The sequence below is a fragment of the Trachemys scripta genome, chromosome 1 (assembly GCF_013100865.1).
Source record: "Trachemys scripta elegans isolate TJP31775 chromosome 1, CAS_Tse_1.0, whole genome shotgun sequence".
Classification (NCBI taxonomy): Eukaryota; Metazoa; Chordata; order Testudines; family Emydidae; genus Trachemys; species Trachemys scripta.
In genome coordinates, this window is record NC_048298.1 from 232,456,275 (window position 1) to 232,479,108 (window position 22,834).

At 44.7% G+C, this 22,834-nt stretch overlaps 1 protein-coding gene across 5 annotated transcripts in view; it reads left to right on the forward strand.

Annotated features, from left to right (window-relative positions):
• The first annotated feature begins 9,263 nt into the window (after positions 1-9,263).
• The window catches only part of IL1RL1 (interleukin 1 receptor like 1), a 36,217-nt gene continuing 22,646 nt past the window's right edge, over positions 9,264-22,834 (forward strand). For 4 of the 5 annotated variants that reach the window (XM_034758019.1, XM_034758018.1, XM_034758022.1 and 1 more), the window contains exons 1-5: positions 9,264-9,393; positions 15,992-16,062; positions 18,367-18,565; positions 18,877-19,051; positions 19,141-19,309. In XM_034758019.1, coding sequence (XP_034613910.1) covers positions 15,999-16,062; positions 18,367-18,565; positions 18,877-19,051; positions 19,141-19,309 — 607 coding nt within the window. In that variant the 5' untranslated portion in view covers positions 9,264-9,393; positions 15,992-15,998. Of the gene's footprint in view, positions 9,394-10,438; positions 10,532-15,991; positions 16,063-18,366; positions 18,566-18,876; positions 19,052-19,140; positions 19,310-22,834 lie in introns of those variants that run through there. The other variant, XM_034758020.1, reaches the window with a different exon arrangement.

The following is a 22,834-nucleotide window of genomic DNA, read 5'->3' on the forward strand; positions in this document are numbered from 1 at the left end:
ATTCTTAGTAAGAAGAGAACAGGAAACTGAGGGAGAACTTCATGGTAGGATACAAGAACAATCTCCAAGGCACTCTGCGAGGAGGCTTTGGTGTCACTGGAGGATTGGGCTCACAGAAAGAAGTCCAAACTGTTGCACATAGAAAAAAGCCTTTCAGATTTGATGGTCTCTGATTTAATTTTTTTAGAGGTTTCAGTCAGCAGCCTCCTTTCTGTGGTCTTGGTCTCCTACCTTCAGTTTGCCAGGGAGGTGAGTACTTGTGTGCTTATTCAGTGGCTTGTTCAGACTCTCTCCTGTGGATGTGCATTGTGCAGGTTCCATGTGTGGTCTCTCTGCTCTAGGAATTCAGTCTCACCTCCACCTCTTTTTCATGGGGACCCATTCAATCCAAATCTGGCATCAGCCAACATAATAGAACACCTTATGGGGGGATGGAAGGACAGATACTCCATCCTCGTCCTAACTCTCACCTCCCTCCACTCCTCCTTGCTGTCTAACCTGTTGGGATGGCAGCGACAGGCTGGCCCAGTTTCTTCTGGACAGAGTAGCTGCTCTCATTTTCATTTTGACTGTCCTGCATCCACCAGCTGTGGGCCTGTGGCTTTACAGCAGACCTATGGCCTTGCAGCCTCCCCTCTGGAGGCAGCCCTGGAGCAGCAAGACAAGGCTTTTGTGAACAAGGAACCAGCCAGAGTTTTGTTGCTGATTTTTTTATTTCCTTTCTGCAATGTTTATTGTGTTCGAGATGACAGACCCTATCCCTAAGGAACTATCCCCAAGCAGGAGTTTGCAGGTTCACATTTGTTTGTCAGTTATATGCCGCTAATGTTAAACATGTGTAAGCAGAGTCAGGATGAGCTCTACCCTGACATCTGGTGGTGAATTATGGCGAGTGTGGAAAAGAACTCCAGGGGCTGATCTTGTTTGCATAGGCACACCCACCCGCCTGGCATGAGACAACAGCAACTGAAAGTGGTTACTTTGGATGGGGTGGGATCCCCAGTTTCTGTTATTGGGGCAGGAGGAATAAAGTGGTGTTACTCTGATTATGTGAATCAAGGACAATGAAACTGTTTTATGACAGAGGGTCTCACCATTACCTAAGTAGCACTCGCTACACAAGGAACATGGGTTCCAAAACCCACTGAACTGAGAGTGGATGGGGACAGATATTTGTACCTGATGGTATGGGCCCCCTTTGATAGCCTGAAACACCAATTGCACCATCTCCTTTCTCCACTGTTGAATAGCAGAACTAATTTTGATTCTATTGAGAGTCTATTTACAGACTCTGCTATTCAGAATTCACTTTGGACCAATGGTGCACCAGCACCGGGGCTCTCCTACTACAAGCTGAAAGAGCTAAAGTTACTAAGAGCTGAGATCACTGAGTGCTGTGTTAACCAGTGGGGGAGCCTGAAGCTATATTGCTAAGCGGTTGGCAGAGCGGAGCAGTTTGCGGTCCACGGAATGGTGAGTGGAGCAGTTTGCGGGACGGATGGTGGAGCGGCGCAGTTTGTGGAACGGTTGGAGCGGCCCACGGAACGGCGAGCGGAGCTGAGCAGTTTGCGGGGTGGCTGGAGGAGCAGAGTGGAGTGGAGTGGCTGGTAGAGTGGAGCCATTCGTGGGGTGGCAGGAGCGGCTCACGGGGCAGCTGGTGGAGTGGAGCAGCTCGTGGTGAAGGCTGCAGCGGAACCCCACGGAGAGGCAGGCAGTCGGCCTCGGATCACGTAAGGTGCCACTTAACACCCTGTGTGTCCCCTTTTCTCCCCCCCTTTCCACCCAGGCTGGGGGGGGGGGGGGTAAAACCCTGCAGATAAACTTTTGAACTCTGGGGCTACACTGACCAGGGGCAGAGACTTTTGGGTTGTTGGACTTTTGGGACTTTGGGTTGTTGGACTTTTGGGATTCTTGGGTTGCTGGTCTCAAGAAACTTTTGGGGTGTTGGACTTCGAGGACTCTTGGTGATTTTTGGGTTGCTGGATTCAAGAACCAAAGGGAAAGGACACAGCCCAATTTGCTGGGGTGGGTCTTTTGCTCCTGGTTTGTGTTATGAATCCTGTTTGTGGTGTTTTTCCAATTTAATGCTGATGTCGTTTACCTCATGTTATTAAACATTTTCTGCTATACTCAGACTCCGTGCTTGCAAGAGGGGAAGTATTGCCTCTTAGAGGCGCCCAGGGGGTGGTATGTAATTGTCCCAGGTCACTGGGTGGGGGTTCGAGCCGGTTTTGCATTGCGTTATTGAAACGGAACCCCTAGATACAGAACCCGGCCCTTGTTGCTGCCAACTCAGATGGGTGTACACATGTAACTACAGGGTTGTTCTCAAGGCAGGCTCTAGGTTTTTTGCTGCCCCAAGCAAAAAATTTTTTGGCTCCCCCCCAGCCCACCAGTGCCCCCCCACACCTCCTGCCTCCCCAGCAGTGGGTTCTCTCTTCCCCCACCCACCCACACCCCCTGCCGCCCCAGCACTGGGCTCCCCATCCCCAAATGTGGGATCCGCTACCAGCACATGGCAGCCGAGCCCTGGCCCAGCCGCGACTGTCCCCATGTGGGTGGAGCTGCTGGGCGGCACGGAGCGGGAGTACTTCCAGGTGGCGGTGTGGCTGCAGGGCTGCGTCGAGAACACGGCCCCCTCCCTGGGATTTGCGGCGTTGCTGGTGGCCGAGGTGGATCAGTTCATGCTCACTGCCCTCACCCCTGACGTGCTGGCAGCCCAGGACCTGGAGAGCCCCCGGACCTGCTGCTCTTCAGCCTCACTGCGCCCTGGCCCAGCCCCAGTGGGTGGGAAGGCGAGGATCTCCGGCTGTGGTGCTACCTGCTCAACACCGACAAGCCCAGCCGGCCACTCACCTCCTCACACACTCCAGGAGCCCCTTGCTGCCGCAGCCCGGGCTCAGCTCCAGGGGACCCCGCTTCCTTCCCTCCCCGCTCCTCACACACTCTGGGAGCCCCTCTTGCCACCGCAGCCCGGGTCCTGGAGCCGAGCCCAGGCTGCGGTGGTGAGAGGGGCTCCAGGAGTGTGTGAGGAGCCGGGGAGGGAGGGAAGCGGGGCCCGGGATGCAGGGGGGAGGAGGAGTCCTGCTGCCGCTCCGAGTCTCCCCAGGGCGGCGTGGCGTTTCCCCCCTGAGTGGGCTGTGCAGGGTGCTGCCGGGCTGTGCAGGGGGCGCGGATCCTGGCTCGCGCGCTGACAGGGCCAGTGGCTTTTTGCCGCCCCAAGCGAAAAAAAAAAGGTGGGGGGGGCGGGGCGGCGGAGTGCTGCTCCTTAGAAAGTGCCACCCCAAGCACATGCTTGGAGGGCTGGTGCCTAGAGCTGGCCGTGGTTGTTCTATAAAAGATGTCAGGGAGCTGGCTGAGCTAACCTTGTAGTCTGTCACTAGTAAGCCCGCTGCAGCTCTAGAGTGCAGTAGTTTAGAAATAATAAAAGCTAATTGTTGTTCAATTGTTATAAGACAGCTAATTTACTATGTGTATGCATTGACCCAGCTGGTGAGGCCGTGCACTCAACTTGATGGCATTTCTCTGTCTGTGTGTCTAATGCAATTTTAAATGTCACCTCTGATCAATTCCAAAATGTCAGGGAATGTTCTAGGCATCAATGGGCAGAACTCTATTACTTTCGGGGGGAAACTGGAAAACCTAAAGCGGGGAAAATGGGGAACATATGGAGGCCTTGTCATCTGTTTAGCCAAGCCATGGCTGCAAGCTCTTCTGCAATAGTCTACTACTCAAACACCTTCCAGCATAACAGCAGTCCCATCTCTTCACTGCTCGTCCGCTCAGTAGAATTTAACATGTTGACACCCTGAATGATTTATCGCCCTGACAAACAATAATGGTGTGTTTGGAGAAATGGGGTGTGGAGAATATGGGGGAAGGGCAAACGGGGATGAAGGGGTACACATATAGCCCCTGGCAAAAGGAGAGAGATTGGGGGACCCTGGTATGGGGAGAAGGGAGAAATGGGAGGAAAGAAGGGAATGGGGAACACATAGAGCCCATGCCATGGGGAGAAGAAGGGAATGGAGAGCATGGAGGGAAGTGGGAATGGGGTGCACACTGGCATGAGGAGGACCATGGGGAATCCTAGTATAAGGGAAAAGGGATGTGGGAGGGGGGCACAAAGAGACTCTGGCATGGAGAGAAAAGGGGAATGGGAGATACAGAGCTGCAGGCAGGAGGGAGGAAATGGGAGAGTTGCAGAGAGTCCCTGTAATAGAGGAGTTGGGAGGGGGCACACAAGGAGGTTGGGGGGTGGAAAGGAAGGAGGCCCTGCTGTGTGCAAGGAGCCTAGTCCTTACAAGCTCCGACGTGTGCGATTCCCCCAGGTTATTTTGACTTGTATCTAAAAAACAATCACCAGTCCTAGTCTCTAGGCATACGTGAAAAATACAATCCCATAATAAACCAATCCAACTGTTTATTTTCCCTCCAAACTAAAAAATAGCTAGCTAATGAGGAAAATAAGCCTAAGCAATACCCAACTTCATCCACAAATGCAAACCTTTAGCACATACCTCTCCATAAGGCCCAAGTTAATAGACCGTGAACTAGGCCTTGTAGGTCAACAAGTTCAGGCTACTGCAGTTCAAGGTGGATAATATGTTCCAGCACTGAGGCCCCCATCACCGTGGTAGTATGGCAAGACAGGTTCTAAGTAATTTAATGTTGTATAGGCCACCAATGCCCTAAACTACCGAGAAATCAACAGGCAGTGCAGATAATGAAGCACAGATGTCACGTTCTCCCAGCAAGATGACCTGCTTGATAAGTAAGCCATGAGCTTCAGTTTCTGATCATTGATGTAACTGATACATCTGCCCAGTGCTGAGGTGCATCAGCACTTGTAAAGTCCCTAGTAACATGTCAGCGACAGTGATAGCCAATGGAAGCTAGTCTAAAAGACCTCTAGTCTCTGTCTGTGTACAGTTGTGCTTCGCAATAGTCCCCAGACAGTAGTCCCTTCTCTTGGGCCTAACACCTGGTCAGAGCACGCTGACCACTTCTCAGACTAATTCCCAGTGTGTAGGGCAGTTTGCAATAGCCTTCTTCAGGCTCCAGGCCTTTAGGAGCCTGAGCTAGCTGCTCACTGTTTGCTCTGACTTGTGACTGCAGGACCCCTGCCCAGTCCCTGTTGCTTCCAACAAGTTCTGCACAGTTCTGAATTTGGCTGTGAGTGTCAGCCATTGCAGCCATGCTACACTTGTGGCTGTCTCCTGCTGCAGTCTGTGCCCCTGCTTGGCCTCCTGCTTGCCATGTAGCTCCTCAAAGCAGCTTCCCATGCAGTCAGCTTCTCTGCTTTGCTGCCAGCTCACCGTGCAGCCCTTGCCTTCTCCCACGGCAAGGTCACTTCCAGGGTCAGGGTTTTTGCAATCATTTCTGCACCATGCCCTATTGGCTCCAGGTGGGGGGATGTGCCTATATGTCTGCTCTGGAGGGTCATAGATCAGCAGAGAAGGCATTGACGAGGGAATAGTAGTTACCTGCTTAGCAAATTCATCACAACTGGTGTAGGCCCATGCAGAGTGCATTGCAGTAGCCTAGCTTTGCGGTGACAAAGCATGGATGAGAGTAGAAAGAAATGGCTGTACTCTCTTAGCCAGAGGGAGATGGACAGAAATGTTCCTGGTCATTGCTGGGGTAGGAACATTTACTAGCAGCTGGCGATCCAACAATATTCCCCAGCTGTGGACTCTTGTAGGAAAAAGGGAGGCACACATGCTGTAAGATGGACTATATGGGCCAAAGGTATTAATGTAACCTAGTCACTGTTCAACATTAAACAGTTTTATACAAGTTTTGGGGTTTGGCATACACAGACTGCAGACTGCTTAATGCCATGGCAAACACACCATTAAACGTCCTTTTAAATCTTCTATTAAAGATACAGAAAAGAAGGAAAAATAGTTACAACATTTTAAATGTAAAATATTAAATAAGCCTTTCATTTTAACAACATCCCTCGTTCCCTTTCCCTTTTGGGGGGTGTTATAGAAGGACACGCCCCATTTGACCATCTCAAAGATAGCATGGTAAAGATAAGTGAGTAAAGATTGGCTGGAGCAGTCACTGGTACTGTTAAAGTCTGATCCTGTTTCCTAGAAGACAAAACGAGACAGACACACACAAAGGGGGAGAGAAATGAACAGCAAAGACAGAAATGTAGCTTTTGTCTCTGGTGTTGACTCTGAGGCTATGTCTACACTACCGTGGTAAGCTACGCAACTCCAGGTACATGAATAACGTAGCTGGATTCAATGTACCTTAGGTCGAGTTACCGTGGGGTCTACACCACGGGGGGTCGACGGGAGAAACTCTCCCATCAACTTACCTTACTCTTCTTGTCGTGGGTTGAGTACAGTGATCGACTGGAGAGCAATCTGCTGTCAATTTGGCGGGTCTTCACTAGACCTGCTAAATCGACCACCGGTGGATCAATCTCAGAGCGTTGATCCTGGCTGTAGTGTAGACCTGCCCTGAGTTGCAGTCTCACTGCTGGAGAAACACGGGCATAGCACATGGTCTTATCAGCCACTGTGAGATCTGGTACAGTTGTACCAGCATCAGGCTGTTAAGGGCTTTGCTTTTAGTTGCCTGTTTCTGGTCACTGGCTTGCAGCAGTGTTGAAAAATATGTATTCTTGGCCTGCTAAGCCAGACTCTTATTAGATAGAAGGGAAAAAGGAGAGAGACAGGAAAGAGAAGAAATAAGGTGGGGCAAGAAAAGGACACATGGGAGGAGTAGTGGGACAGTCTTACATTCCACGCGGTGTTCGGGATTCGGCCAGTAGAGGTGGTGGAGTCATCTGGCATGATGTTGAAGCTTGTTCTAGTAGCCAATGTTCTTCCCCAAAGGAATAGCCCATCCTGTCTTTATTTTGCCCACCAATTAGGCTAACTTTCTCACTCACCAATTTTGGGTCATTGATTTCTGGTTCCACACTTTTCTTGTTTACCAAGCATGAGCTCTACACAGTCCTTGAGTTACTTCAGTACGCCTTTTTGGTTGGACTAATTCAGTCTTTCTGTCTCCCTTTCATACCTTTTCCCATCAACATTTGTTTTTATAGGTTCTTGTGACATCTTATGAACTTTCATGTATGTTTTACGGTAGGACCAATTTGTAGGCCCAATTATCACAACACGCCTGCCTCCAGCCTACTAGCATCACCTTTGTTTTATCTGCATTGAGCCTCAACTCACTAGTTCCCAAGAGTCTCAGACCCTGGGTAGAGCATTCAACAACAGTGACTGGATGGGATGAAATAGAGATACAGAGATGAAGGTGATCGGAACACAGAAAGCATCACAGCCACACTTCCTCACTAACTCTCTCAGAGGCTTCTCTCATGTACACACATTGATCAGAAAAGCAAACAAAATGGAAGCTTATGGAGCTCCACATGTGGCTGCCTTCTGGGCTAATGAACAACTGTCCAAGGCTATCCTTTTAGTGTGTTCAGAAAGAAAGGAATGAAACCACACATATGCAGGCCAATTCCCTCTTGTCACAGTGCTTAAGTGACACAATAATACTTCATAATCAATGGTACTGAAGGCAGCTGACAGATCTAACATCAGCATAAAGCTCTATGAGATTTTTTTCCATGTTTCTGCACAGTTTTAATAAAACTGTATTTTGGATTGTCTTGTTGCTTATGGAGTCAGGCTGTATGTAGAAGAGAATGGGTAGAGCTGAACCCAGCTATATACCACCTAGAATGCTCTCAGGCCTTTATGGAATTAGTTCAGAGGCTGCCTGGCAGAGCAGGGACCAACCAAGTCCTGTGTTGGCTGTGCTTGGGCCTGCATGGAATGGTTTCATGATGGGAGGGAGGCAGGTGGAGATGAGTCCAGCAGACCACTGTTTTGGCTGCTCTTGGGGCTGCCTGTAGTCAATCAGTGAGTGGCTTGACAAGTGACAGAAACAGTGATCTGAGCTTTTAAAGCCATCACTGAAGGGTTGGGCTGAAGCGTTGTGGGATTGGATTAGAAGGATTAATTGTTCAGTTGTAGCTGTTACCTCAGCACTTACTGTCTGTAGTGGCAGTGCAATGACGCAGAGAGCCAGGGTGGACGGTGTGATGGTTAGCCTTGTTCAGAGCCAGAGCAACAATGCCAGCAGTGGTGGTAAGAGGTGTAATAATGGCAGTGTACATATGGTGTGTTACTTCCGCAGTGGTTGCAATGTCATAACTTTCTGGTGTATACACGTCCTGTGTTGTTGGATTGTTTGTTTGGTAGTGAGAAAGAAAGTACAGCATAATTCCTGAATAAGTTCTTTAGAGGGCAGTCCAGTAGGAAAGTATCTTTTCCCTCAGGGTTTGTAAGATCTCGTACCCAAGATGCACCTTCAACTTTGCCCCTCTCTGAGAGGGAGATAGTCCTGGGGCCTTGGTCTGACAGCCCTGGGTGTGGTTCTGGTACTTTGGAAGCAGCTCAACACTCATGCAGAGGCTCTCAGCATTGTCTCATTGCTGTTTCACTGCTTTGGTGGCCTGCATCTTCTCCTTGGCAGTTTCTGCTCTTGTGGGTAACATAGTATAACACCATCCCACTTCCATTCTCCAGCTGCTCCCACAAACCTTGTTCCCTGCTCTCTCTCAGTTATTGTTGGTCCAGCTCCTCTGGCTACCTTCTAGACTGCTCTTTCCTGCAGCAGAAACTGCTGCTCAGGGGCTCCCTTCGGCATCTTGTAGCCCAACCATATGGCTACACAGCTGCTCTCCTTTCTCATCTTTGCTGTAGGCTACCTCATGGCTGCTTCCCTCACTAAAAAAGCTGCTCCCGCTACTCCAGCTCTTTCTCTGGTCATTTCTTTGGCCTTGCTGCCTGGCCAGCCATTCTCAAGTTCCTCTTCTGCGCTCCCTCCACCCTCTTTCAGTTCACATTTTTGGTCCCCAGTGTTCTTTATATGTCACTTCTTTTTGGTTGTTAATCAAAGTGAATCATACAATTCTTTTTATTGTCCAAGTGCAGCTCTGTCCTTTTCTGCCAGATGTTTGTGGGAAAGCGTGCACTGGAATTAGCCAGCAGGCTTATTACATTGTAATCCAAAGGCTTTAAAAAGTTGATTTAAGTGTTGCACATAGTTGCATATTAATAATCAATGCAGTGTTGTTTAAGAAGTATATTTATTTCTACTTAGCAGCGACCACATCTGATAGGCACTGGTTACCAAAGCAATTTCTGTGTCTATCACCTGATAAGCCCTATGCAGTGGGAGGTGCCTTGAAATGAGGTTACATATCTTGTTCCTACAGGCATGAATTGCAGAAGCAAGTTTATAAAGGTTCTACTAATCTCTGGCATGTGCTGTAATAGAGGAATCAATGCAGAGGACAAGACACACAGACTCAGCTGATTCTCTCCATTCTGAATTGTCCAATTGGTAGGTTCAATTTCTATATTATAATTTAAATGTAATTCAGTGTGTGATGGAGAACCAAAATAAAGATCACACAAAAAATAATTCATGTAGGAAACTGAACATTCTGTGGGATCCATTCCTTTGGCATGAATAATTGTATAATCTCATTTACATGATTCTTTATTTCTGATGTAAACAATGTTGAGTGAAAGAAAAGGGAGGGACTCCAAGTTTGTGTGGAGTACAGGTAACTTTGGAATTCAAATGAATGACCTCCCTTGAAATGAGGTACAGTTTGAAACTAACATTTGTCTCTCAGTTTCCTAAGCTGAACGTTTATTTACAATTCAAAGATATGATAGATGCTTCTTGTGTGCAACTGGTTTTTGCAGCACTGCATTTTCCACATTGATGTACCTGCTTGTTTCAAAACACTGCATTACTACAATATGTACGGCATTTGTGCCAACACTGTTATATTTTAATGTTGGGCTTGCTGAACTATACGATTACAGTTTTGACTAATGTGGAAGGTACTGATTCCCTTGAGAGCTATTCCTAGCTCTAAATCCAACGCTATGCTCATTATTTTAAAGCATCATTTTCTGTCAGAGTGAAAGCTTTGTGTATTGATAAAGTTGTGAAAATAACATCGGAAAGATGAATGGGTGCTCATTATGAAGGCTTCTAAGATTTCTTCACATTATGGGTATCTTCTGGTATTTTATTAAAAGAGTCAAAACATTGTGAATGAGTAAATTCCTATAATATTAATTGTCAGTTTTTGCTAGTATGAAGTGTATGCATTTTATGTTTAGTCGTATTTGTAAACAATATTATAAGTAATATCCGTATGTATTGCCAATATGCAAGTCTGGAAAACAGCTGACAATTGTGTTTGTTAACACAGCTGTATTTGGGGAGGCAAAACTATAAAAGAGTAGTTGTCTACCAAAGTAACACAACAACTAGATCCTGAGCACTCTCACTGTCTTTGAAATCAAAGGCAGCTGAGGCCACTTGGCATCTTACAGGGTCTGACACTTAACATGTCTTTTCAGAGAACTATGCTACATTGGAGGCATTCCTGTATGTTCAGACATTGGATATACAAAGTCTCCTTCACATGGTAAAGGTTTGGAGAACTGAGCCCACAAAGGTATATCTCTTCCCTCAGACCATGGAAATTATTATCAGGGTCAAAGGAAAGTTGCAGCAAAGCTGTTAAAGAATTACAGGAAAAGCTATTTTATCTAGAAAAGTGATGTTTTTGGAAGGATATTATGGAAATAAATCTATTGCGCAAGTGGTGTTCCAGGGAACTGTTAGGTAGTTTTTACTTTAAACATATTGTACGTTCCAAATATATCTGCAAAAGTGTGTGTGGTGAAAATCATATTCCCCTGTAAATATACAATACTGCCACATAGCCTGAATCCTACATCACACTATTTTAAGAGATTCCACAAATGTTTGAGGGTCCAAAGTCAGGCTGCCTCTGTCCCTCAGCCAAGATATAGGAGTTATTTGCCCATTCTTGCCGTTCTGGAACCATGGGCCTGACTCTTTGCACCTTACACCTTGTGCAAACACTTGTGCCCAGTGGATGTAATATGCTGCTAAATGAAAATGGTGGCATTTTACATCTGCTTTGTTCTTACACTTTGCATGAGCGTAAATGATAGCACAAGGTATAAGGTATTGGAGAACCGAGTCCATATTGCCAGGTCCATCGTGTGTCTAGACAGTGCTAATCTGATCCAGCTTTTATTGAGGTCATTTGTAGATTTGCCATTGACTTCAATGGAAAATGGAAGCAGAATCAAGATTTTGTTTTTAATTTCTGAAAAAAGTGTGTTTGAAAAACATACTTCTCTAATTATAACTCAACGTGTGCTGTATGTGAATCAGGAGCCCACTGAAAACTGATGCCAAGGCACATACAATGAGTTTTAAGAATGCAGTGATACGGCACAGTGAAAAGCAACACAGTGGCTAAAATTATTTGGGGAGAATTTGCCCTTGCAATGCGACTATTTTTGCACCCACTCTGCTGGTGCAAATTGATCACAAACCTAAAAGCCCCTCCAGGAAATACCCTTGGAACAAGGAGCCTCCTTTGCAATCTAGTTTTCACATCTGGTTCCATGGGACCCCTGACGTAGGTGGTTTGCCAGTTCCAAGTTCTGGCCAGTGCACAAATTAGGGCAACTGCTAGTTGTGCATTCTCTCCCCTCTCAGTCCTGTTGACTCTAGCTTGGTTATCTTTTCTTTGGAAAATGCTGGTATTCAAGTAGTGTGAAGTAGGCTTTGAAGTTAAACTCTTAATGTGAACAAGGAAGTGCATCAAGCCTATGGACTTGTCTGCACTACAGAGTCTTTGCCAGTACAGTAATGTCAGCAACACACCCTAGTGTAGATGCAGTATATGCTGGCAAAAGAAGATCTTTCGCTGTCAAAGCTTTACCACCTGCCCAAATGACATTAGCTATGCCTACAAAGCACTATTCTATCAGTAGAACTGCATCTCCACCGGGAGTTTTGCTGGTATAGCTATATTGGCTGGGGTGAGTGTTTTTTTTTTCCACACTCCTACCCAACATAGTTATGGAAGCAAAACTTTGAAGTGTAGACCAGGTCCTAGTTAATCCTTTTCTGTTACAGTATTATGCAGTATTTTTGCAAGGCAAATCTTCCTTAATTTATATAAGGAAGAATGTATGTTAAGGGATATAAACTTCATTCTCTAAAGATGAAAGCTTAGATCTTTTAGTAAATGGCCAATGCTACCTCTCAAAAATTAAGAGAGTTGTGAGTGCTTATGATTTTCCATTAATCTTCAAACCCTACCCTCTACCTGCTGCCATATCACCCTCTTGTCACTCGCACACACGCACATCACCCTCTTGTGTGTGTGTGTATGTGTGTGTGTCTCTCTCCCCCCCTCCGAAATTGGAAAGAGAGTTTGAGTTTGGACAATTTCTTAATCTAGGTAATATGTACAGTTCTTAGAAAGCAGATTGCTACCTTTATTTTTGTCATCTTGTTTAGGTTTACACTTGCTTAACAAAATGTCTTTAAAATAAGTAGTAAAACAATTGTCATTTTCATTGGGATAAATGTGTTATGGACACAGCACCAGCAGTTTCACAAAAACTCACTTGGAAGAAAACATTTCCGGATTTGGAGGAGAAGGAAAGTTGTTCTGAACTGCTTCATGCCTATGTAATTTCCAATATTCTTGATAGCCTTCCATTTCATTACTAGATCAGAGGGTGTTTTTTCACCTATCTGACTCTTAGTCTCAAATGATGAACAAATAGGTCCAGATTTTAAAAACGATTTAGGTGCTACTGTGCTCAATGTCACAAAACCTAACTCATTTGAAAAAGGGATTTAGGCACTCAGTAGTCTGACATACCCCTTTGAAAGTGAAATTTAGGTCCCTAAATCAGTTAGGCATTGCAACAATGAGTGCAGCAATGCCTAACTAGCTTTAAAAATCTGGGCTATAATGACTAATGGGTATAATATTTGTATCTCTTCTTTCCCTGGAGAATATGGGGCTATGTTTCCCTATTTAGGAAGAACCCACAAATGGCAACAGTTTTAAATTATTACCAAACTGGACCTCAGTTGTGGAATGAAGTCAATGGCACTACTTACATGCATAAGTGTTTTCAGGATCAGGGCCCCCAGTTGGATTCAGACTTGAGGTAAGCTGGAGGTGGAAAGCTCTACATTCCCTTACCAGTCCCCCGAATTATCCAGCTGTCAACCTGAGACCTTTAAAAACAAGATTTCAAACAAACAAACAAACAAACAAAATGAGGAACAAAGAGAAGTGTTTTGATATTTACTGTGTAGAAAAAGCAGATTTTGAAAAATCTATGAAATTTGCCTAAAATTGCCTGAGAAGAGATTGCTTTCCTCTTTTGAATCTAATTAAAATTGGCTGAAAATGTTCAGCTAATGATCTAAATCAGTGGTTTTCAACCTGTGGTCCGCTGACTACTGGGGGTCCACAGACTATGTCTAAAATTTCCAAAGGGGTCCACACCTCTATTTGAAGTGTTTTAGGGGTCCACAAATGAAAAAAGTTGAAAACCACTAATTTAAATGGTCTCTAAAAATTGCCCACAAATTATTTGTTTTTATTACAGAGTGATGGCAGTGACGCTGTAAAGTTAAGACTGAGATGATGCTTTAGTTCTAAAAACTTATATTTTCTGTCACTTCTGAATCTCCCTAAAAAGTATCGTATAAATGGAAACTCTAATATTTGCTCTCATTTCAGAATTGATTTTCGTTATCACATTTAAAAAGTCTGAGAAAAATCCCCTGGCTGCTATTGAGCTTACTAAATTTGGAACAAGGGGGGAAAGAAATCTAGCAAGAGAGCTAAATATAAAACTGGTGCTTTTCGATGTGCTCTGAAAAATCAAAACCAGCTTTGATTTACACTTCAGGCTTGGCATGAGCATAGCACTAGATGAAGAAAAAAATGCAGTAGCTGAGTTTGAAGATATTTGACGCAGTCAAGGCTGATTCCTCACTCTGGCACTGCAAGTGCAGAAGGTGGGGGGCTCGCAAGGACTCTAAAAATGAATACTTGCCACTCCAGGCTTGTATTAAACTCCCAAGGTTACAGCTTTTCTCTGACCTTGGATGGGTAGATGCTGCCACCACCTAAGTGCAGAACCCCTTTCAGAGACCAGGAAGGCTCACCTGGGAATTCCTTCCTGTGGGGTGCCCTCAAGCCCTTCCCCCCCCCTGCTTCCAGGGAAGAGCTGAGAAAGGAAAAAAAAATCAGCTGTTGCCACCAGCTAATTAAACAACATGTGCACAAACCTCTTAAGACACAAAAATCCAATTCTGTTCTTACAAAAGGTAAATTTTATTAATAAAAAAAGAAAGAAAATACATCTGGGAACTCAGGCTATTGCTAGGTTTTAAAAAAGCATCTACGAGGATTAAGCACCAAGAATAGTTTTCTTGAGGTCTAGCTTAAAGGTTATGAGCAAAACAAAAAGTACCTGGGGTTAGCACAGAGGCATCCACTAGCCATAGACATTTCCTGATCTACTTACTTATCTGGGTTTTTAAATGAGTAGTTTCTAGGTATGATACTGATGATTTTTTCATACCTGGCCCAAGCTCTTACAGCATCGCTCTGTCCTGTCCGCCTCTCTCCGGAGAACAGCAACAGACAGACAAAATTTTATTTTGAAATGAAGTTTTTAAATTTTCCCAAACAGACTTGTTTTTTTTTTTTTTTTTTTTTTTTGGCATATTCGTTTCGTAGGAAATTTCAAAAATGTTTTGAAATGTCAAATTTTCTTACAAAACAGAAATGCTGAATTTTGACCAGCTCTAATGGTACGGTAAGCTGTTATGGCTGCTTAGTTTAGTTGGATTGTACTTATTCTCTCTTCTGAGCTGTTGTCTGGATTCTTCTTCCTAGCATATGCATAATGTGCCTCTGGTAGCATGTTGCCTCTGGTGGCATACTGATTCATCACCGAATTTGGTCCACTGGTTGGCTCATCAGCTTCCAGGCACCGAGCCAGGCACTGACGGGGAGTGCGACGTAAATGCTGATCCATGCCCTCCTTGTCTGTATTGAGCTAGGATAAGGCTATATTTGCAAATCTCCACAAATGTATACCAATTACACCATTTCCCTCCTAATAAAGTATTTTGTTGGGGAAGTGCTGAGCCATGCTGCTCATTTTGAATTCTAGCAGGCATTGTGAAGTCTCTGGAACTTTCTGGTACTGTATGTAATGGGAGTATGTCTGCTGCTACACCCATTAAGAGGGTACAGTGTGCACTCCCTTCCTTGCACATCTGTTTGGGCCATGTCTTCACCTCCTCTTTGGATTCCTTAATGCCTAATCCTGCACAGTTCTTGTGCTTAGGTGATTGCAAGGGCTGGGGCTGAGGCTGACACCACCCTGCATGAGGAGCACAAGAATTGGAGGGTCCTTGTGCCGTACTCGCTGTTATGCATCAGCGCATGGGGTTGGGTGCAATCTTGGCCTTCATAAGAATACAGAGATATTTTTCATGCTTGGATAAGCCAAGAACTGTTAAACAGCTTTTGCTCAACATTTTGGAACAAATTCACCTTTTAGCAGAGACCAATCTTGGGAAATATCACAAAAAAGAGTAATTTTTTCATAAACATAAGAACGGCCATACTGGGTCAGACCAAAGGTCCATCTAGCCCAGTATCCTGTCTTCTGACAGTGGCCAATGCCAGGTGCTTCAGAGGGAATGAACAGAACAGGTAATCATCAAGTGATCCATTCCCTGTCGTTCACTCCCAGCTTCTGGCAAACAGAGGCTAGGAACGCTGCTGTGAGCAACTAACACTGTAATGGCAGTGCCAACATAATCTAACTCTCATATTAGCTTATGAGGCAAATGCTATAAATCAAGCTGCAGAACTAGCATACTATACAGTCAGCAGCCTGTATGACTCAGTTTATCATCCCCCTGTACTGTTATCTCTTAATTGATGTGTATCTTTATCTGTACTCCAGCGATAGTACTGTGGATGCAGGAAGAGAGCACTCTGCAAAATCCCACTCTTTCTTTTTATTTCTTGATTTAGAATCGTGATGGGCCTTTTGCAGTTGATCCTGCTATCTACTTTCCTCTCAGTTTCCGTGACATCAGAATCATGTAAGTCTCATGCTACAAATATGTGACTGTCTGTTCTACAGAAATAGCTTGAATGTCACCAAGTAATGGACACTTTACTTAAAACTAGCTGCTTTAGCTTAAGCCACCAAACACAGTTTATAATTAGTCCCAGATAGTATTGCCTAAGGTTATTGAAATACATCAACCACTGCCCGTCTCTGAGATATTAAACTAAGGGTATGTCTTCACTAGCAGCGCTTTAACGTGGCTGTGTAGTTGTGGCACCAGTGCTCAGAGAGAGCTCTCCCAGAGCTATAAAATACCCACCCTCACGAGGAGAGTAGCTACCAGTGCTGGGAGCGTGGCTTCCAGTGCTGGGGCACTGTCTACACTGCCACTTTACAGCGCTGAAACTTGCAGCGCTCAGAGTGGTTTTTTTTTTTCACAGCCCTGAGCGAGAAAGATGCAACGCTGTAAAGTGCCAGGCCTAAGCTTCCTTCATCTGCTTGTGGTAGCTATGCAGGTGGAAGATAAAGGTGCTTTATGAATGGATAACTGGTATTCTGGGCCCCAGTTCAACAAAATCACCTAAGCACATGGTTAAGTTTCACTGAAGTCAAGCATATGCTTAAGTGCTTTGCTGAACTGGAATTCCATTTTGTGAAAAATGTTCAAGTTTCACAAGTGGCTTCATTCCACATTGGAACAAAACTGAGACGTCTCAAAAATTATTTGTGAAAAACAGAGCTCCTCTTAGAGATGTTCCAGTTTGTGTAAATAATTAAATATTCCTTGGGCCAAAGAGTGAGAGTGTGAATGTAGAACTTGGTGGTTAGGGCACTCACCTGGGATGTGGGAAACCCAGGTTAAGTTCCTGCTCTGAATCAGGCAGAGCAGGGATTTTAACCTGAAACCAATATATTGCCACGAAAATTTTCAATTTCACTGAATTTTCTGGTGAACCATTCCTGACCATACTTTTGACTATTTGATTCTGATATAATTCTGGACTTCTCTCTGTCTCACATAGTTCTATAAATAACTTATTACATCATTCATAATAAGAAAAATTTAGAAGGAATTAAAAATTGAATGGTGCTAAATTAACCCCTGTGCTGACTCCAGAAAGTCTGCTGTTGCTAGTGTTCCATAATTTAAATATGAGAGTAAGAATCAGTTTCCTTGTGTGTTTGTTACTTCATGGAGCTGCTAATCAATTAACTAAAACCATAAAGCAATCCTATTGTCCACTATAATGTGCTCTGGTAATTTAGTTTCATACCAAATCCAGCCTAAATTCCTTTTTCTAGCTCACAGGAAACATGTTGCACTCACAAATGCAATCTGAACTTGAAGTGAAGCATTTGTAGCAACGGCAATGCTGTATGCTCATGTGTTAATGAGAAGAGTATGTCACTTTGGATTTGCACTTATGTACTAAAAGCTAGTCCACACCTGAAAATTTCATTAATTCAACTTAATACTGATTTAGTTAAACTGATGCAACACCCTGTGTAAATGGGGTGGAATCTGAGTTACTACAGAGAATTCTTTCCTGGGTGCTGGCTGGTGAGTCTTGACCACATGTTCACGGTTTAGCTGATCGCCATATTTGGGGTCGGGAAGGAATTTTCCTCCAGGGCAGATTGGCAGAGGCCCTGGAGGTTTTTCACCTTCCTCTGCAGCATGGAGCACGGGTCACTTGGTGGAGGATTCTCTGCACCTTGAGGTCTTTAAACCATGATTTGAGGACTTCAATAACTCAGGCATAGGTTAGGGGTTTGTTACAGGAGTGGGTGGGTGGGATTCTGTGGCCTGCGTTGTGCAGGAGGTCAGACTAGATGATCATAATGGTCCCTTCTGACCTTGAAGTTTATGAGTCTATGAGCGTGGTTACTCTTATATCACCTTAAACCTGGTTTATAACAGTTTAGTTTCCACTTGGTACAACTGACAAAAGCCAGGTATCAACTGATATTGGAGTGCCCCCGTCCCCAAGTTGCACCAGTTTACCTAACTTGGTTTAAAATTCCACCTTTAGTTAAACAGGTACAGTTTTGTGTGTAGACATGGTTTAAATTATACCTCATCATACTGTCCCGTGATGAGTGTCCCAAGATATAATGCATTAATGATCATACAGCACTGCTCCTTCTGAAATTTTATTGCATTTTCCTATTAAATATGTAAAATGTCAGATACTCACCGGGTGAAATTCTGGCCCCTTTGAAGTCAATGTCTAAACTCCTATTGACTTTAATGGGGCCAGGATTTTACCCACAGTTTTGCCATGTAGTTTTTCTCCAGCCAGCATTGGGAACCTTTTATTTTCTTCTTTTCCAGTTCATGCAATGGAAGACGAGGCTTTGGTTGTAAAGTGTCCCCAAGACTGTCAAAATAGGACTGTCAAATGGTATCACACACAAACTAACCAGCTCATTCCTGCAGAAGAGGGTGGACGGATACATTCCTCTGGGCGATTTCTTTGGTTTCTGCCAACATCAAAAGAGGACTCAGGAAACTACACTTGTGTTACACACTAGTAAGCAAAACATTGAAAAATGCAAGTTTTAAGGCTATAATAAGCATAGATGGATAGTTATAATCCCAATCTGTATAATCTCACTTACTTTCATGGTATCCATCTGAATCCCTGAATCTTTTATATACACCAATTGCTATTTTTATATGGTCATTTCCCCAACATTTAACTGCAAGAGAAATATAGTATCATGTGCATATGTATAAAGCAAAAATAACATTCCGTAGAAATTGTAGGTTATTTCTAGCTAATCCTTAGAAATATTCCACAGCCCTCTGTGTCTGATCTGTTTTTATTTTATTTTTTTAAAGTTCTAATTATACAAAACAGTCCACTGTGAGTGTGATGGTGTATCTACACAAACAAGGTATTTGTTTCCCAAGTCAGATACGTTATCCAAACGACACCGGAACGTTAACTTCTGGAAGAATTGTTTGCCCTACGATTGACAATTATGAGAAGGCTACTATTGTCAAGTGGTATAAGGTAAATAAAAACACTAACCACATCAATGAAAATCAGATTATTATTCTAAGTTACGTACAGCCAAATGACGAAAGTGTCTTATTTTTCAGGACTGCAAACCTCTCCAAGGACCACGTGAAAAATATTCAATGGGAGGGAAGTATCTTTTTATTAAACGTCCACAAAAAACTGACGAAGGACATTATACTTGCCATTTTACCTGTATACACAGTGGAAATGTATATAATGTATCGGCGACAAGAATCTTTATAGTTAAAGGTAAGCTGTTCATATTGCTGCTTAATAAGATGAGGATCACTACCTGCCTTGCTACAAAGTGAATTATGTATATAATTAGAGAGAAGAAGGTTATCCACTAATTCGTTGCTCCTTGATGATGAAGCTTTTGACCAGCTGCTTACAACAGACTTTTGTGGATGGAGAAAGGTGAGATACAGAGCCAGGTTGGGCTCCATCTCATAATAACCTCTCTGCCTTCCAACACTGCCTTGGCCCTGAATTGTGCTTTCTGACCACATTAAATCTCCCAGCAGCAGCCTCTGATAACACTGGCTGTTGGATGTGATGACAACGTTGCTGTTCTTGGGGCTATTCTGGTTGTGCTCATTTCTGGAGGCGAGAACTTGCTTGCTTGGTTCCCTCAGTGGAGTGCCACAAGGTTCCATTCTGTCCCCTTTGCTGTTTGGTGAATATATAACAGACAACTCAGACAAGATTGAGGTGATGAATATGCACAGAGGGAAACGTTTTGAGTTTTGTAGATGCATTTTGAGTTTAGTAGATGCATGAGTCTTCATTATTTTGAAAGTGTGGGGGCCTCTCATGAGACAGGAGTGGAATTTGGGGTACACTTTTGATTGCTGTCTTATCAAGAGGGCCCATCATTATGATCATGGTCAAGGACAGAGCTGACTGGACAACAATTCCATTTTGCAACAACATTTGAAGTTTTGAATTTGTTTTGTTTTTGATCCTCATTGGAATGTGGCATGGTGGGGGGTGTCTTCTTCCTCTGAAGCATAAGAGATGGCCACAGCTGAGGATGGGACACTGGAGAGGGAGGATAGGGCTCTGAGATGGTACCAAGCATTCTCTTCTCTCTCTGGTGCTTGGCTGGTGGGTCTTGCTCACATACTCAAGGTCTAACTGATTGTCATATCACTCTCACTCACTCATGCTCGGCACCCCAGTCGGGGTATGGGCTGCCAATCACAGATCTCCAGAGTCCTTTATCCTGGGCCATTTGCTCTAGCTGGTTCCAGGTATAGCCCATTTTTATGCTATCAGCCTGAAGGTCGCGTCGCCAGGTGTTTCCTCATCTCTGCTGCGACCTGCACCGTCTTTCTTGACTCATACATGGTCCTCACATTCCATGTACCAATGGTAATCCTCCTGGTTGCAAGAAGGGTAATTGGCTTAGTGGCTTCCTCACGACTTTCACTACCCAGTGTCATGCGTCTTCGACTTGAAGACCCTTCTTTTTCCAGACTAAAGGTCTCTGTTATCTCTATTGTTGGTGTTTCTGTAGCAGGTTGATTTTTTTACGGGGTGGAGTTGCTAGCCCCACGCCCAACCCTCCTCCTTTATCCTGACTTGGGACAAGCAGATGGCCCCAAAGGACCTCTCTGGTGGAGTTGATTGTCATATATAGGGTCTGACAAGAATTTTCCCCCAGGTCAGCGTGGCAGCACAAATTGGCATATTGCTTCTCCAGCACCAGGCCTGGTTCACTTGCTATGATCATTTGGGCATATCTCACTTAATTAATTCCCTGCCACTGTAGGGGTTTCTGGCACCGGTGCACCTCAGTTCTTCATATTTTCTGATTATGACACACAATCATTTAGAGCAGGGGTCGGCAACGTTGGCACGCGGCTCACCAGGGTAGGCACCCTGGCGGGCCGGGCCAGTTTTATTTACCTGCTGACGCGGCAGGTTCAGCCGATTACAGCCCCCATTGGCCGCGGTTCGCCGTTCCGGGCCAATGAGGGCGGCGAGAAGCGGCGCGGGCGAGGGATGTGCTGGACGGGGCTTCTCGCCGCCCCCATTGGCCCGGAATGGTGAACTGCGGCCAGTGGGGGCCCCGTTTGGCCAAACCTGCCATGTCAGCAGGTAAATAAAACTGGCCCGGTCCGCCAGGGTGCCTGCCCTGGCGAGCCGCGTGCCAACATTGCTGACCCCTGATTTAGAGAGTCGAGGTAGATAAGGTAATATATTGTTGTCATAACTATAAAGGGAAGGGTAACAGCTGTCCAGTGTACAGTACTATAAAATCCCTCCTGGCCAGAGACTCCAAAATCCTTTTCCCTGTAAAGGGTTAAGAAGCTCAGGTAACCTGGCTGGCATCTGACCTAAAGGACCAATAAGGGGACAAGATACTTTCAAATCTTGGGGGGGGGGGGAAAGGCTTTTGTTTGTGTTCTTTGTTTGTGAGGCGTTAGCTCTCGGGACTGAGAGGGACCAGACATCAATCCAGGTTCTCCACATCTTTCTAAACAAGTCTCTCCTATTTCAAACTTGTAAGTAAATAGCCAGGCAAGGCGTGTTAGTTTTCCTTTGTTTTCTCAACTTGTAAATGTACCTTTTACTAGAGTGTTTATCTTTGTTTGCTGTACTTTGAACCTAAGACTAGAGGGGAGTCCTCTGAGCTCTTTAAGTTTGATTACCCTGTAAGGTTAATTTCCATACTGATTTTACAGAGATGATTTTTACCTTTTTCTTTAATTAAAAGCCTTCTTTTTAAGAACCTGATTGATTTTTCCTTGTTTTAGATCCCAGGGGGGTTGAAACTGTATTCACCAGGAGTTGGTGGGAGGAAGGAGGGGGAATGGTTAATTTCTCCTTGTTTTAGATCCCGGGGGGTTGGAACTGTATTCACCAGAAGTTGGTGGGAGGAAGGAGGGGAATGGTTAATTTCTCCTTGTTTTAAGATCCAAGGGGTTTGGATCTGTATTCACCAGGGAATTGGTGAAAGGTTTCTCAAGGCTTCCCAGGGAGGGAATGGTGGCAGCGGGACCAGAGCTAAGCTGGTAGTTAAGCTTAGAAGTTTTCATGCAGGCCCCCACATTTGTACCCTAAAGTTCAAAGTGGGGATACAGTCTTGACAATTGTATTGGACCAACTTCTGTTGGTGAGAGAGACAAGCTCTTGAGCCACAAAGAGCTCTTCTTCAGGTCTGGGAAAGGTACTCCCAGCTTCAGCAAAATGCAAGGTGGAACAGATTATTTAGTATAAATAGTTAGCACCTATTCTGAGGGACCATTCCATATACATTCACTACATACCCACAATCCTTTAGGGCGTAGCAAGGCCCCAGATGGTCCTGGTGAAAGAATAGAGTAGGGACCCCTTCCTAATTCTGAAATCTAAAATTTTGCTTACTTTTACCCTCATGGAAAATCAAAACATATCCATCTTATCCATAAATACACAAATGCAATATGCAGGCTATGTCTACACATTTTTGCAAGTTATCTACACATTATTTACACATTTGTACAAAATTCTTACTGGCAGTACAGTGCTAAAATTTTATAGTGCAGGAGCCCTGCAGAGATGATCTTATGTTGGTAGTTCTTGTGTGTGATGTCACCATAAGATACAGCATCCATATTTTAAACCTAACATTTTACCAGTAAATAGAGGCTAATGGGAGAGTGTAGCGAGGTGAAGACTCAGTGGCACAGCGCCTCCTGCTGGTCATCTTGGGAATGAGCTCTTCCAGCCCAGAGCGCCCTCTGCAGACCGGTGTCTCACCTGTCACTGGCCCCCGTGTCCCTCCCG